Source organism: Canis lupus, chromosome 5, assembly GCF_003254725.2.
Source record: "Canis lupus dingo isolate Sandy chromosome 5, ASM325472v2, whole genome shotgun sequence".
Lineage (NCBI taxonomy): Eukaryota > Metazoa > Chordata > Mammalia > Carnivora > Canidae > Canis > Canis lupus.
In genome coordinates, this window is record NC_064247.1 from 71244238 (window position 1) to 71260115 (window position 15878).

General features: G+C 45.6%; 1 protein-coding gene across 4 annotated transcripts in view; it reads left to right on the forward strand.

Annotated features, from left to right (window-relative positions):
- The window catches only part of CDYL2 (chromodomain Y like 2), a 270014-nt gene that overhangs the window by 237437 nt on the left and 16699 nt on the right, over positions 1-15878 (forward strand). For all 4 annotated transcript variants that reach the window (XM_049110683.1, XM_035716605.2, XM_025426934.3 and 1 more), the window contains 2 exons: positions 4276-4493; positions 12224-12396. In XM_049110683.1, the coding sequence (XP_048966640.1) occupies positions 4276-4493; positions 12224-12396 (391 nt within the window). The remainder of the gene's footprint in view (positions 1-4275; positions 4494-12223; positions 12397-15878) is intronic.

Here is a 15878-nt window from a genome sequence, read left to right on the forward strand (position 1 = left end):
ATTTCTTTTTTTTTTAATAATTAGATTTCAAATGAATAAATAAAACGAGAGAGAGCTGACTCCATTCCTGGCTATACCATTTAAAATCTTTGTGGCTTCCAGCAAGTTACTCACTTTTCTTTACCTGCAAAGTAGACAAAAACAGGCAGTTTCATAGGGCTGTTGAGAGATCTGTAGACAACATATAGAACTGCTCACAAAAGATAAGCCTCACCTCCTCCTCTCTCATATAATTGTTAATTAGCGCCTTGACTTGGTTGGGGTGGGGGCAGGAGGATTTTGATATGGAAGGCGCTGGTGCGCACGGGCCTGCAGAACCACGCTGAGGTTCTGACTTCTCACGGGCAGGAGTCGGTGTCCTCCGAGGGCGGCTTCTATGATGCGCTTACCTCTGCCAGCCGGGCCATGGCATGGATCTGCCTGGACTGCTACAGAAACCCTGGCCAGCTCCAATTAGGAAGCTCTTCTGAGGAGTTGAAGGTTTTGAGGTTAACCCTGAAGAAACAGCTCCCTCTACACCAGCCTTTTAATTAAATGCTCGCGTTTACTTTCCGGAGTTCATTGAATCATTTTACCCGCATCATAGGGCTTGACAAAGCCCAGTTGCTTGGAGTAATGGGAAAGTACAAGATGAGGAGGCTTCAAGGAAGCTGTCTGATGACACAGGCTCTGCAGCTTCTGTGCCACTTTGTGGCTGGGTGCTCACCTGGCTGGGACCCAGCATGCTGGGACCTCCCAGGGGGCCCGGGGGGGGGGTGTCATTTCCTGCTCCCTGCCTTTGACTTGGTTCTTGAGATTCTGAGACCCACGAAGCTTAGTAAGGATCTGAATCCACCCCCAGGGTGACCCAAGGCTCCAGGGGCCAAGGAATAATTCCTGTGAATGCCTTGGTATACAAGTATTGTGTTGGGCTGTGTTGTGTGTGACAGTGGTCCTGCCCTTAAGATGCCTACTGTATTATTGGAGAGACAGGGTTCATGCAGAAAATACTGCCGGAATACTTGTGTACTGAGCCAGGCAATAATGATCATGGAAGTAAGAGCCACCATTCATTCATTGCTTTACTGTGTCCTAGGTCCTTTAAATATGTTCCCTTTCTTCATACTCATAACCTGCTCTCAGAGGATCAGCCAACAGGGTGGCTGTTCACTCTGTCCATGTAATAATTTTCCTAAGCAGGGTGCAGGTTGGACTTCAAGGGGCCAGCTTCGATTGGGTTCCAGCATCCCTGCCAAAAACTAAATGAGAGGCTCCAACACCTCCCTCTCTGTTTCCTTGTACCTCCTCCTACATCCCCACAGCTCCATCCTGCATGGGCCAGTCACCCACCACACCCAGCAGGTGGAGGATGCTCAACAAGATCTTCAGACCCTCACCAGCGTTCATTCAAGCAGAGGGCTCACCTGGGCATCAGGGGGGGTACTTGGTGATGGTGATGGATGGTCCCCTCCCTCGTTTGTCTGGACCCTGGTTTGCAGAGCCTGGTTGCTGAAGCAGGGATAGCAGTTTGGGGTATGGCCCAGCAGGTGGACTTTTAATGGTTCTCCAGGTGATCCTGATGCACACCCAAGTGAAAGAAGCACGGGTCCAGGCTCTCAAAGCTGCCTGCATGTCAGAATTACCCAAGAACTGTTTTGTGGGGTTTTAGAAAATTATTATCATTTTTTAAAGATTTTATTTATTTATCATGAGAGACACACAGAGAGAGGCAGAGACAGAGGCAGAGGGAGAAGCAGGCTCCCGGCAGGGAACCTGATGTGGGAATTGATCCCAGGACCCCGAGATCACGCCCTGTGCTGAAGGCAGTTGTTCAACCACTGAGCCACCCAGGCGTTCCAGAAAATTATTATTATTAACTCAACTTTAAAATCAAATCAAATCAAATCAAATAAACCTCACTTTTTAAAATAGTTTTAGACTTAACAGATATATTGGGAAGACAATACAGAGAGTTTCTCTATATGCCACACTCAGCTCCCTCCTCTTATTAACATCTTATGTTAGTATGGTGCATTTGCTATGGTTGATGAACCAGTAATGATACGTTGTCATTAACAAAGTCCTTACTTTATTGAAGTTTCTTTAGATTTTGCCTTAATGTCTGTTCTGGGATCCTACCAGGATCTCACATTGCAATGCGTGGTCGTGTCTCCTTAGGCTCCTCTGGGCTGTGACAGATCATCCTGGTTTTTGATGACCTTGATAGTTTTGAAGTGCACTGATGAATTATTTTGTAGAGTGCTCCTTGATTTGGATTTGTTCAGTCTTTTTCTCATGCCTACACTGGGGTTGTAGGTTTTTGGGAGGAAGACCACACATGGTGTTGGGGGCACACACCATCACTGTGACTCATCGTTGTTGATGCTGGTCTCCGTCACCTGGCTGAAGGGGCTTTGTCTTCTCCGTCTACCCCAGCCAGGTTTCTCCACTGTCCAGTTACACCGCCTGTCCCCCGACCCTCTACATGCTGTGCCATGGGGAAGGAAGTCACCGGGCACAGCCCACACTTAACAAGTGGGGACACTTAGGCTTCACCTCCCTGTGGGCAGAGAATCTACATAAACTGTTTGGAATCCTGCATGGGAGATTTGTCTCTTCTCCCCCTTCATTTATTAATTTGATCATTTACTGACATCAGTATGGACTCACAGGTATTGATTTTTGCTTTCAGTTATAATGCAATTCTCAGTTCCTCAAATTTTTCAACCTTTGGCCATTGAGAGTGCTTTCAGTTGGCTCCTCTGTCCTTTTGACATGTCTCTTCACTGAGGAGGTTATTTTTTTTATTTTTAATTTTTTTACCACTTCCTTCCTTTCCACCACTACAAGCTTATCCTGTGTGTTTCCTGCCCCAAGCTTGGAATCCACCATTTCTTCAGGGAATCCTGGTTCCTTTAACTGAGAATGGTATCAGACACCAACATCTGGGCCCTCGGTGTGCTTGCTCCTATTGGGGTGTCAATGGTTCTGGGCCCTTTCAGCTAACAGAGTGAGGAAATACATGTATGTATACTGTCCTGCGTCCACATATGTAACTGTAATTATGTCTGAATGTAACTGTCTGTATCTGTATTCAGCTAAACATGAGTTCATACTGATGCCTTCCACACTGAATCTACTGCTACCCAGATCATTCTAGCCTCCCACCCATGCTCATCTGTAAACTCCCACTCCAGTGGCGAGAAGCATTGCTCCTGTCATCCTCCTGTCTGTTTACTTACCCATTCAGCTGTGGCACCCATGGTTGATACCATGAGTAATGGTGTCAGAATTCTGAACTCTCACCCAACTCCATGGGAATCGGCTTTGCCAACTGGAGCACGCTGTTTCTCTGTGAGCTATTTCGTCTTTAGTTTTACAGATTCTAGTCATTCCTAGAGTTTCTGAGGTTGTGAGGTCCTCCCACCCCCTTCCGTGAGGTCGTTGCATGCATTTGTCATACAGTGTGACTCTTTGATCACATTCTGTGTGCCATCTTTGGATCCCTCCAGTCTCCTAAGTTTATTTAATTTTAAATTGCATACTTTAAGCTTCATTGTCTGTGCTGCAGAGTTCTTTGGGTTTTGACCAATGCTTCATGTCCCACATTCACCATCGTGGTATCCCATAGAGTAGTTTCACTGCCCTCAGAAATCCCCTGTGTTTCACCTACTCCACCTCCTCTAATTCCACCTGATACCTGGCAACCACTGATCTTTGATTGATTCTAAGCTTTTGTCTTTTCTAGAATGTCATGTAATTGGAATTGTGCAGTGCGTAGTCTTTCACACTGGCCTCTTTCACTTAGCAATATGCATCTAAGATTCATTTGCATACTTTTGTGGCTTGATAACTAATTTCTTTTTATTGCTGAATAATATTCCATTGTACAAATGTACCAGTTTGTTTATTCAGTTGCCTCTTAAAAGACATTTTGGTTGCTTCCAGTTTTTGGTGATTATGAATACAGCTGCAGTGTTTTGGTTTGTTTCGTCTTGTGGCCATCAGTTTTCAAAGTAGTGGTTTCCTTGCTGCTAAAGTCGTATGAACAGAGGCGGAGGTTCATGGGTAGATGTGTGGGCGGGGGATCAAGGATCTTCTGGGGCCATGCACAGAGAACTCTCTCTGTCCTAGTTCAGGTTTGGAGATGAAGCAGTTCATCCCTGGGCCCTTCACCCAAGAACAGAAGGTGTGTGAGGGTCCCAGCCATATCCAATCTGAACATCCTGTGATCACCCTCTTCTTGTGGGATTGTTCCTATGTCAGTTTCTCACTTTGGTTATCTGATTTTGGAAGGCTCTGCTCTGACCAACGGGGGATTAAACCTGCACAGCCCCGTGAAGAGGAAGCTGGAAGCAGAGAAGGACTATGTCTTTGACAAGAGGCTCAGGTACAGCGTCCGCCAGAATGAAAGCAACTGTAGGTTTCGGGACATTGTCGTGCGGAAGGAAGAGGGGTTCACACACATCCTGCTGTCCAGCCAGACCTCGGACAACAACGCGCTGACCCCCGAGGTGAGACGCAGGGACCGGAGGGGAGGGTCAGGCTGGAGAGGGCTTCTCATGCAGAGTGGGGCACCAGCTTCCTCTTTGTTCCATCGGGGAGCCGATGACAAAAGCCAGCATCGCACATGCGGACTTGACTGTAGGACACAGTGTGCTAATCACTTTACATACATTATCTATTTGATCTTTGTGACCAGGTAATGATACTGTCCCATTTTACAGATGATGACCTTGGTAAATGGAGAGATTCAGAAAACCGATCAGCGTCCCAGAATTAGTCAGAGGGCAGCCCTGGAATCCAAACACCATATCTTGGGCTTGTCTAAGCATGTCAAATTTCTTTGCTTTGGATGAAATCATACTCAGCTCAGTTACTTTTTTTTTTTCAATTGAGATATAATTCACATACCATAAATTTCACTCTTTTAACATGTACTTTTTTCAGCATATTCACAAGGGCACAGAACCATCACCATGATCTAGTTCTAGCACATTTCCATCACCGCCAAAGGAAACCCCATGCCCATTAGCATCCCCTCCCCATCTTCCCTTGCCAAGTCCCTGGCAACCACGGATCTACTTTCTTTCCCTACAGATTTGCCTATTCCAGACGTTTCATATAAATGGAAGAGTATAGTATGTGGTCTTCTGTGACTGGCTTCTTCCACTGAACATGATGTTTTCGAGGTTTATCCCTGGGTAGCACACGTCATTGCTCCCTTCGTTTCCTTTGTGTGGATGTGCCATATTCTGTCCATCAGTTGTTCAGTGATGGGCATTTATATTGGCTCCATTTTTGACTACTGTGTTAGGACTAATATTTGTGTACAAGTTTCCATGTGAATGTGCTTTCAGTGCTCTCAGATATATTCCTCCTGGCAGAACTGCTGGGTTGTATGGTAACTCTGAAATTATTTCACTTTCTGAGGAACTGCCAGACTGTGTTTCACATGCTGTTTTCCATTTTCACTGGCTGTGTACAGGGGCTTTAGTCTTTCTGCATCCTTGTCGACACTTGTTATTGTCTGTTCTTCTTATCGTAGCTGGTGGGGCAGGTGTGAGGTGGTATTTCACCATCATTTTGATGTGCATTTTTCTGATGACTAACGATGTTGGGCATCTTTTCATGAGCTTATTGGCTATCTGTCTGTCTTCTTTGGAGAACTGTCTATTCACATCTTTTGCCTAATCTTAAAATTGTTTTAATTGTTGAGTTTTAAGACTTCTATATCAGATATGTGATTTGAAAATATGCTCTCAAATGAGTGGGAAATGTCAGTAAGGGTGACAGAGCATGAGAGACTCCTAACTCTGGGAAACGAACAAGAGGTAGTGAAAGGGGAGGTGGGGGGAGATGGGGTGACTGGGTGATGGGCACTGAGGAGGGCACTTGACGGGATGAGCACTGGGTGTTACGCTATATGTTGGCAAATCGAACTCCCATAAAAAAATACACACACACAGAAAAGAAAGAAAATATGTTCTCATTCTGTGGCTTGCTACTTTCTTGATAGTGTCCTTGGATGTATGACGTTTAAAATTTTGATGAAGTCTGTTTTACCTGTTTTTTCTACCTTACCTTTTTAATGCTAATCATGCTTATATTTTAGGTGAACAGAATGGGGATACAGTGAATACTCACTGCCGTTACATAGCACCATTTAAGATCTGGGGTACTGAGGGGGAACAGTGAAGAACCGATTAATATTTTTTAAGAGATTCTCAATGGTGCAAATGTGGGAAAAGACTCATCCAAGAAGCCCTCTCCAACTAGACCACCCTGCCATAGGAGGGGTAAATGGCAAAAACCATGACAGCACCAGCTACCAGCAGCTCTTTGTGCTTTGTATTTGTTGTTTTTCCCATTTCTTCTCCCAGGACCCTTCTGATGTAGAATTCTTATGGTCCACCTCTTATTAACAAGATAACACAGATTTAGAGAATTTAGGCCTAGAGTCTTGTAAGCTTCAGGGTGCAGGACCCTTGCCACTTGTGCCTGCCATATTGTTTCTCACAGTCAGCCCAGCACCTGGCCCATTGAAGACAGCAAAGTCCACACTTCCCCTTCCCTGTCCTGTGATATCTTGCACTCTGATTTCATAGTAGTAATGAAGACACAGAGGCTTAACCACAGGAGTGGGTTAACCACAGTGACACAATTAAGGAGTGGCCGTCCACCCTGACTGGGCTTGGTAGGGTGGTCTGACATGGCCCAGTGTATCCAGTATGCTCGGGGAGGCCCAGCAAGTGGGGTGGGGCAGGAGGTACTGTGTCCTCGGACTTGTAATCACATATCTTATCATTGTGACTTACAGAAACTGTAGTTCCCTCAAGGGACTGTGGGTGTGGCAGTCAGGAATGATCGCCATAAAGGAAGAGATGTAGCTAAAGCCTTTGCAGTTTGTGATCATCTTCTGCCCCCCCCACCCCCCATAAGTGTGCTATTTTGGGGTCTCTCTCTTCCACCTTCAGAAACCACCTCAGGATTCTCTGTAGTAGAGAACTCTGTGGTTTACCATAAAGGTTGCCCTTCACATTTTTATACACCTGGAAGCCTTGTTAGTTTAAGCTCGTCATGAAACATCCTCATGAAGTAATGATTCTTAGATTTTTCCTACTTCACTACTTTTTAAAAGCATGTTTTTAAAAGGCACAGCATTTTCCTTCAATAAATAGAATGAATATGGAGTTCATCTTGTCTCTTTGGAGCAGCTTTATGTGTTAACCATTGCCTACTCACCACGGAAGATGTGTGGCCTCCAGCTGATGTCATCAGGTGCACAGGTTCTCAGCTCCTGAGATGTAGACTTGGTTAATTAGGAGTTCCATTCCTAATTGGTGCCTGTTGGTAACAGAACGGGAGGAAAATGGAAAAAAAACACTGATCTGGTGTTTTTAGCTATCTCAACAACCAAAGCAGATTGACTACCTAGATAAGCTGGCCAACTGGGTAAAGTAGCCCTGAAAGAAAGACTCCAGAGAAGTGGAGATGGTGGTACCAGAGGAATATAGATTTTGTAGTCTAGTAGACTACATTCCACTCTCCAGGCCTCTACTAGCTTGCCTTGGGAAGTCACCTTACCTCTTTGAGCTTCTTCATTTATAGAAGTTATAGGATACCTTGCTTGTGGGATTAGAGATGATGTCTGCAAAGAGGCTCACAAAATGCCTGGTACATAGAAAGCGTTCTGTAAATGTTCCCGTCATTGTTAAGATGAAGCAGAGGTGATTTAATGGCCTCCAGCAGACCCAGCCTTACTTATTCATGGAGCACCTGGGACGAGGCCACCCTGCATAGCATAATTGGATTTCCTTTTCTAGTTGTATATGGGACATTGGTTGGATTGGCCTCATGGGCAGAAATTCATACATTTCTGGGTGTGTTAACTAGATTCTGAGGCTAGCGGGTGTGTTGTAATATTGCTCCTGTCTGGAATATAGCAAAGAACCAGGAAAATAATGAAAATGCCCCTTTAGGAAAGAACCAGCAAAATAGATTGCCCAAAGTGTTGGTGATTAAAAGCCCATCTACTACCCCATTAAGAAAAGACCCCAAGCCCTCTCAACTCCCAGTTTATTGCAGTGCTCCCAGCCTAACCAGACTATACCACCACTGTCCATGGGAGCACACCAGACATGGGAGAGTCATACCTCATACCCTCTTGATCACACCCACCATACACACCCAAACCCCAAGGCCTATTAACTTTAATCCTTGAATAGCCCACTAATAGGCTTTCTTCTCTCTGTTTCCATCATGACCATTATATACTGTCTGGACTGTTGTAATAACCTACTAACAAGCATGCTCTTTCATGTTTCCTCTCCTGTAATCCATTCTCCTCAAGGTGGGCAGGGCAGAGTAATTTGCCAGGAATGCAAATCTGATCAAGTCACCCCTTCTACACACATGCGCACATACGCGCACATACTTCAGATACGACAGTGATTCCATTTGCTTTAAGAATCAAAACTGTTCATGAGGCAAATGAGGCTGTTGTGTTCTGAGCTGCCCACTGCTGTAAGCCTCCCTGCTTCATACTACACATCCCCCTTCTCTTTTTTTTTTTTAAAGATTTATTTATTTATGATAGAGAGAGAGAGAGAGAGAGGCAGAGACACAGGAGGAGAGAGAGAAGCAGGCTCCATGCCAGGAGCCTGACGTGGGACTCGATCCCGGGACTCCAGGATCGCACCCTGGGCCAAAGGCAGGCGCTAAACTGCTGAGCCACCCAGGGATCCCCTCTCCCTTCTCTCCTGCACTCCAACCAGCCTAGCTTTCTTTCATGCTCACACCTGCCCCAGGGCCTTTACATATACTTGTACTTCTGACTGAAACATCCTTTCCTTCCTCCTTGTCTAGTGGCCTTGCATTCCATTCAGGACTCAGCTCAATCACTACATCCATGGGATCCCTCCTCACTGCCCACCCCTAGCTCCCTCCCAGGTTACATCTGCCTCTCCTCTCAGGAGTTTTCCCAGCATCACTCACCCCTCCCTTCTGGAACTTGTTATGGTTGTTAATGTACATGTATTTTTGTGATAATTTGTTAAATGTCTGGTTCCCTCCATTACACTGTAAACTTCTTGAGGAGGTAAATACTGTGCAACTCCTTCAATTCAATAAACATATATTAAATATTTTTATGTGTGAAATTCTGGACTAGGTGTTACAAGGGCTATACAGATGAGTAGAAGACTATTTTAGCTTTTAAGGAATTGTATTAGTTATCTATTATTGCATAACAAATTGCGCTAAGCTTAGCATCTTAAAACAATGAACGTTATCTCACAGTTTCTGTGGATCAAGAATCCTGGCATGGCTCAGTTAGATGCTTCTGGCTCAGGGTCTCTCAAAGCCTGTAGTCAAGGCATGGTTGTCTGCAGCTGTAGTCTCTACTGAAGGCTCAATGGAAGAGGATCCACTTCCATTCTCATCCAGGCAGCTGCTGGCAGGTCCTCACTGGCCAGAGATATCAGTCCCCTGCCATGTGGCTGCTCTGTATGTGCTCTTCTGGACATGGTAGCTTGCTTCCCCAGACTGGGAGCTCTGAGGGGAAGACAGAGCAAAGGAGGACAGCCATGTCCTTTTGTATGCCAGTCCTCTCTTGAACGGGACATCCTGCCGCTCTTGCTGTACCTTGAGGTAAGATGTGAGTCATGAGGTCTGTCTGCACTCACAAGCATGTGACTACCATGGAAGGGATCATTGAAGGCCATCTTAGAGGCTGCCTATCAGGGATTTAAATCAAGCAGGAGGTAAGGTGAGGCAAAGATGCTCACATTTGACAAGGGGGATTGTCACAAGTATCATAGCAGGGACATTTGGGGTGTTGGGAGAAGGAAAAGTTTGCGTTTAGTCAGGGATAATTGGGCACACGTTCATGAAGGTGCTTACCAGTGAGATGGGCCCTGGGTGGCTGATTTCCGCAAGGAAAGAGGAAGCAGAGAAAGGGACTCTGGTCTACTCCCCCTTTCAACCCACTCCTAGTGAATTTGGTTATCTGGCTCCAACCCATGGAGATCAGAAGGTAGAAGGGGGAGTGTGCAGAAGGTGCAGAAGGGGGCAGGGGGAGTGTGTTTTCTCTAGAAGATGCTGACATCTGGAGCAAGTGTCTAACAAGAAAGTATTGAGGGCTTCATAATATGTAGCAAAGAAGCAATCGTTTTAGAATGTTTTACTTTAAACAAACCAGCTATATTTTACAATTTGGGGTCCTTCAAGGAGGTAGAAGCATCAGTCCAAATTGGATTATCGATACGAGAAAGGCAAAGGAGAGCTGTACTAACTAGATATAACAGTCTTTAAATTAAAAAAAAAATAGTTTGTACTTTTCTCACATGAATGTAACACAAATTTACTTTCCATTTAATTTATAAAGGAGGTGGCTGTTTTGTTTGATTTTGTCTTTACTAATTGACAAGTAATTGTGACCTCAGAGAGGGAGGCCACTCTGAATCCTGTGTGGAATGGCAGTGCACCTCTTTACAGTGGGTTTTCTTTTATTTGCCTCTCAGAGAAATAGAGTTCATGGATCATTCAGAGCGTGTCTATTTCTGGAGGCAGATGGATTAAAGGACCCACAAGATAGTGGCCTATTCACGTTTTTGATGTTCAAAATGAATCTGTGGCTTATACCCTGTTAGAATGGAAAGTGCCTCTCCCATCCTTACAGAGCACAAGCTGGGAGATTCTCCATTCAAACATCCAGCCCTATTTTTTTTCCCATTAAAATTCACCCATTTATTTAAGTCATCCAACAAGTTTGGAGTGGTAGAAAGAGAAGGGATTTGGGGGTGAGATTTGTACCATGGTTCTGGCTCTTGCTACTGACCTCAGGCGGCTTCACACCAGTTCTCTGAGTCTCCCTTGCATTACCTGCAAGATGTGAAAACCATTCCTTCCTATGTGGGATTTTCATTTGGAGTAAAATATGTGGAAATTACCTCTTGCAATCTCTGGCACCTCCAAGCACTTAATAAATGGGTTTTTTATTTTTAAAGTATAGTTTTTAAAACATGGCTCCCATAATATTTTCCCATTGTACCCTATGATTATGCCTATTGAAAAATTATTAACAATCCCTTAAAAGCCTGTTCACTTATTGTCTCCCCAGTTGGACTCTCAGCTCCACCCAGGCAAGTGCATGCCTTGTTTTCTCTTACCATGCCTTTTCTGCACCTATTCACTTATTTTTCCTCCTTCTCTCAGTTATGTTGGATTGAGTGATTGAGCTTTCTTTATTTTAGCCCCCTCCCCATTCATTGTAATCCATGTACTTTTAAGAAATTATCCTTAAGTTCTGTACACATAATGAAGCCTCCACATCATCCTCACCTCTCCATCACGCCCAGACCTAGAACCTTGGCATGTGGTCATCATTCTTTCTTCATCTGACATGCTGTTACCGCCTGGACTCCAGTTCTACCCTTGTGCAAACCCTCAGCCTCCTTGGTCAAAATCAGTATGATGATTTTATAGTCATTCTTATATTGATTTATCAGCACATTCACCATGTTTCTTTATTGGCTGTTACTCCTTGCATGTCCGGTTTTTAGCTTTCTGAGTATAGTTTTTCTTTCTGAGTGTATCCTTTTTAAATTCTCTCAGTGAGGGTCTAAGAGTGGTAAACATTCTTTTGCTGAAAATGCCTACTTTTTTTACCCTTGCTTTTGAATGATAGTTTAGCTGGATATGGAATCTGTGTCTGATGGTTGTCTTCTTGGCATCTTGACAATTTTGTGAGTTCTGATGCCATAGCCCACTTCTCACATGGTACCTCTGAGCCATGCCAAAGTCTTAGTTGAATTAAGGATGAGCAAGAGTATGATTAAATCTGGCCTTCTAGATAAGGCTAACATACCTCCCTTGGAAATGTGCATAGGAATTTCCCCCACACTTTGAGAAGGGCTAAACACGCAAATGCTGGAAAAAGATTTGTAGAGATTTACCAGGGATCACCCGGCTCCAAGCCAGGCTTCCAAGTCTGTAGCCAGTGACCCCACTGCCACCTTCACAGCACTCTGCCTGCTTTGGGGAAGCTGTAGGGGAGCTCTGGTTTTGATGTTTCTTTGCTTAGTCTGGATGTGGCTTGTATGCAGGAGTCTTCCTGCATAGGAAGAGAAGATGCACTCGCCTCTTTCCTCAGGGGTAAGGCCTCTGGCGGGCTTGACATCTGAAAGCCCCCTGGCTTTTAGACAGACACTTAACATCGCCGCAAATCCATCTCTGCCCACAGATTATGAAGGAGGTCCGGCGAGCGCTGTGCAACGCGGCCACGGACGACAGCAAACTGCTGCTTCTCAGTGCAGTGGGCAGCGTATTCTGCAGTGGCCTAGATTACTCCTACCTAATTGGCCGGTTGTCCAGTGACCGGAGAAAGGAGAGTACCCGGATTGCAGAAGCCATCAGGTGAGCTCTGCTCATGTTTGGACACTTTGGGACCTGCCTCCTCTTGGCAATTGTAGCACATAAAAATATAGGCTGCTCAGTTAGATTTTTAATTTCAAACAACAAAGAATTTTTTTATCATAGGTATATCTTGTGCAATGTTTGGGACATACTGATACTAAAAAATTATTTGTTTTTTATCTGAAATTGGGATTTAATTGAGCATCCTGTATTTTTCTGCCAAAATTAAGGTGCCTTTGCTCTTTAGGTTAGATCCCACTTTATTCTTTTGATCAAAAAGAGATTTTATTTCTTTATATTAAGCACAGCATCTAGTAATGCCCATGTGTTATCCATGCTACTCCCACTGTCTGTCTGATAGTGAAATCTTTGATTTTCTGGGTGTCCTGAAGCTGACATGGCTCAGCACTGGAGAGAGGATGGAGGATACCCTGGGCAGCTCTGCATTTGCAGACCCCATGGGGGGCAGCGGAGTGCTTCTGCCTCTCTTGTTGCCTTTGGGACAGAAGTTGGGATCCTGGGGCTGACATCTGATCCCAACAATCAGTATCTCTTTTGGGACCCTAAAGGATAGATATTTCCCTATTATTTATGGATTTATCAGAAGCAATTGAGTGTTATTTTCAACAAGAGCCATCACTCAGCCTCCACCCTGGGAAGGGCTCATGCTTGCTGCTGCACCTTGTCCCATGCTCAAACAGGAGTCACAGTGTGGTAATGCCACCTGTCTCTCGGAAAGGAACACTTATCTGTGTGTCTTGGTGCCTCAGGCTTCACAACGAGGGGTTTTCTGGGGCTTCCAGGCTCACTGCACCTGGCAGCATTACATGGAGGCTGATTCCCATGTGGCTGTGGGAGCCTTCCAGGAGATACGGAGTTTCCAAGAGATGACATGGGGATGCTGCCACAGGTGGAGTTCTACATCCCCTCTTCAGGGTGAAGCATCCAATGAAGTATGCTCCAAAACACGTGTGTGCTTCCTTTTGCAGAATTCTTGCCCAAAGAGACAAAATGTCTTAATGCTGTTATTAAAAAAGGCGTCATGGTTGCATGCCCCTCCCAAGCTTCCTGGCTATAGACAGCCCTGGCCACATCCACAGCTGTTTATTCCCTGCTTGGACTTAGCTGTGCCTTTTAACAGCTGCCTAATCACTTGGCAAGGAGAGCAACAGGGTCCCCAGTAATCTTCGTTCCATTTGTGGGACCATCAGATAGGGTGCACATCTCTCTGGCCTGAGGAAAGCCTTGGCCATAGCCATCATGTGGCTTACGGATTTCAGTGGAGGCATTAGCTGGATTTCCAGAAGTCCCAAATTTGAGGAGATTCTGAATGCGTTAGCTGACTTCTTGAGAAACGCAGGCAGTAGGATTTAAGACATTTGCTGTCTCATCAGAAAAGTGAGTTTCTCTTAGGCAGAGTAGAGAGGGAAGTGGCAAAGGGAATTCTTCCAGAATTCAGAGGGAGTGGAGGTTCCTAATATGTGAGCCTGTAGAGACACCAGGAGAGGGAATGGGGGATGTGTCCTAGACCAGTAGTTCTCAGACCCAATAGCATAGTGAATCCACAGGGAGCTTCTCTAAAACCCAGCTGCTTGACAACTCCAGAAGATTCCAAATCAGTGAGCATGGGGTGGGGCCAGCACATCTTTGCTTTTTAAAGTTCCCTTGGTAGTTCCACTGTGTTAGAAGGAACAAGAGTGGGTGAGGAGCTTAAAGGGGGTAGATGGGAGTGCATACAGTATGGCCCCATAGAGAAGAGTGCCCATGAGGTCAGAAAATGTGCCTTGCCCATCATCATCAAGCACCTAGGGGAGGTTCCAGCTCCACAAACTTTGGAGTGCTTCCCCTGGCAGCCATGCTTCGGAGTTTGGGACACAAGGTGGCAGAGAAGCATTTCCCAGAGAATTTTGTGCAGCTTTCCAGAGAAGCATCGTGAGTGAATGGCACTGTCCATAAATTACTTTGGGCCATGCTGCAAATTCTGTCCTTGCTCCTGCAGATTTTCCAGGCATATTAACATATTTTTAGTCTGAGAAGTCTCTTGTGAAGGAACTTTGTTCAAAGTCTAGGATGGCTGAAACGTATTTTGGCCACAGAAACTTAAAACCTACTGACAGCCCTTGCAATTCTCTGGGGACATGCATGCTCTTGGATGGGCTGACCTCCAGGATCTGGGCATGTTGCAGCCACAGCACCTCCAGCACCACTCCCACCCCATCCTCATTGTTTCCTAGAAAAAATACACACACACATGACCCAGGACACCGTGTTCACTCTGCAGATGTTTGTTGAATGAACTAACAGATGTGAGAAGAGCTCAGATGATTCATTCAGCACAGGCTTCTGTCCAGGACCCAAACAAAGCTGTCAGCCCCATCCTGAAAGAGAGACTGCCCTCACCTGAACTCCTCACAGATGATGTGATAGTCTGCTGATGGGTTGCTAGGATGAAGATTAATCAAATAACCCGCGTGAGAAACTTAGACTGACCCAGCACATAGTTCATACTTAGAACAGGTGTAAGGAGTTATTTTCATTGCTAATACTGTTATGTCCAGCCATGAGTGCTAGCTAAGTCTGGTCTCACTGGAGAGTGTGTTTCAAGAGCACCCCTCTGTGGGCCCCAGGATGGCTATTGCTGTGTGTAGCTGGTGCTCACAGGTCTCATACTGGCTGGCTTGGCTCTGAACTTTGGCAGTGGGAGAGCTGCACCCTATGGCTCTGGTTAAAGGGAATAGGTAGCCCCACAAGGAATGCTAATTGCCCCAGGTGGAATCCAGACATCCCTGTATGTAGAATATTGCTTCAGCATCTCCTTTTGGCCTAGGGGTGGATTACTGACCACTGAGAGTGGAGCAAGAGCAGCATCTGCCCTACCCAGCAGGTGCACTGACTATAATAATATAAGCAGTATTGACCAAGGGGTCCTGCATGCCAGGCACGGTCTCCTTTAAATCCCAGAGGCCCTATGGGAACAAACCATTGGCTTTCCCATTTGACAGGGAGGAAAATGAGATTCCAGAGAGTAAGTTGTCCAAGATCTCACTACTGGTTAGGGGCAGAGTGGAGATTTGACCCCAAAATTCTTGCTCCTTATGCCACATCAGAGCAGCCTAATGCTCAGACAGGCAGAGGCCACTGGACTCAGGCTGAGTGGAGGAAGCTTTGGAGCCAGAGTCAGCAGCACTGATGGACTTTGATGCTAAGGAAGATGGCAAGTCATCTTGCCCGCACAGTCCCGCCACCCGAGTCAGGATCAGATATCTGAGCGGCAGCATCTGTAATGCAATATCCTGTTTGCCGTCAGGCTTCTGTGTCCACTGGGCCTTTGTGATAGAGATCTGCTTGAGTGAGAGGAAGAGGATGGGGAGAGTGGTCTGTGCATTGCATTTTCATATCCAGGACATGAACCCATGAGGCAGCCTGGAGCAAAACAGGATGGCGTGAGGGTGCAGGAGTGGAGCTGGGCACACTAGCTCCCC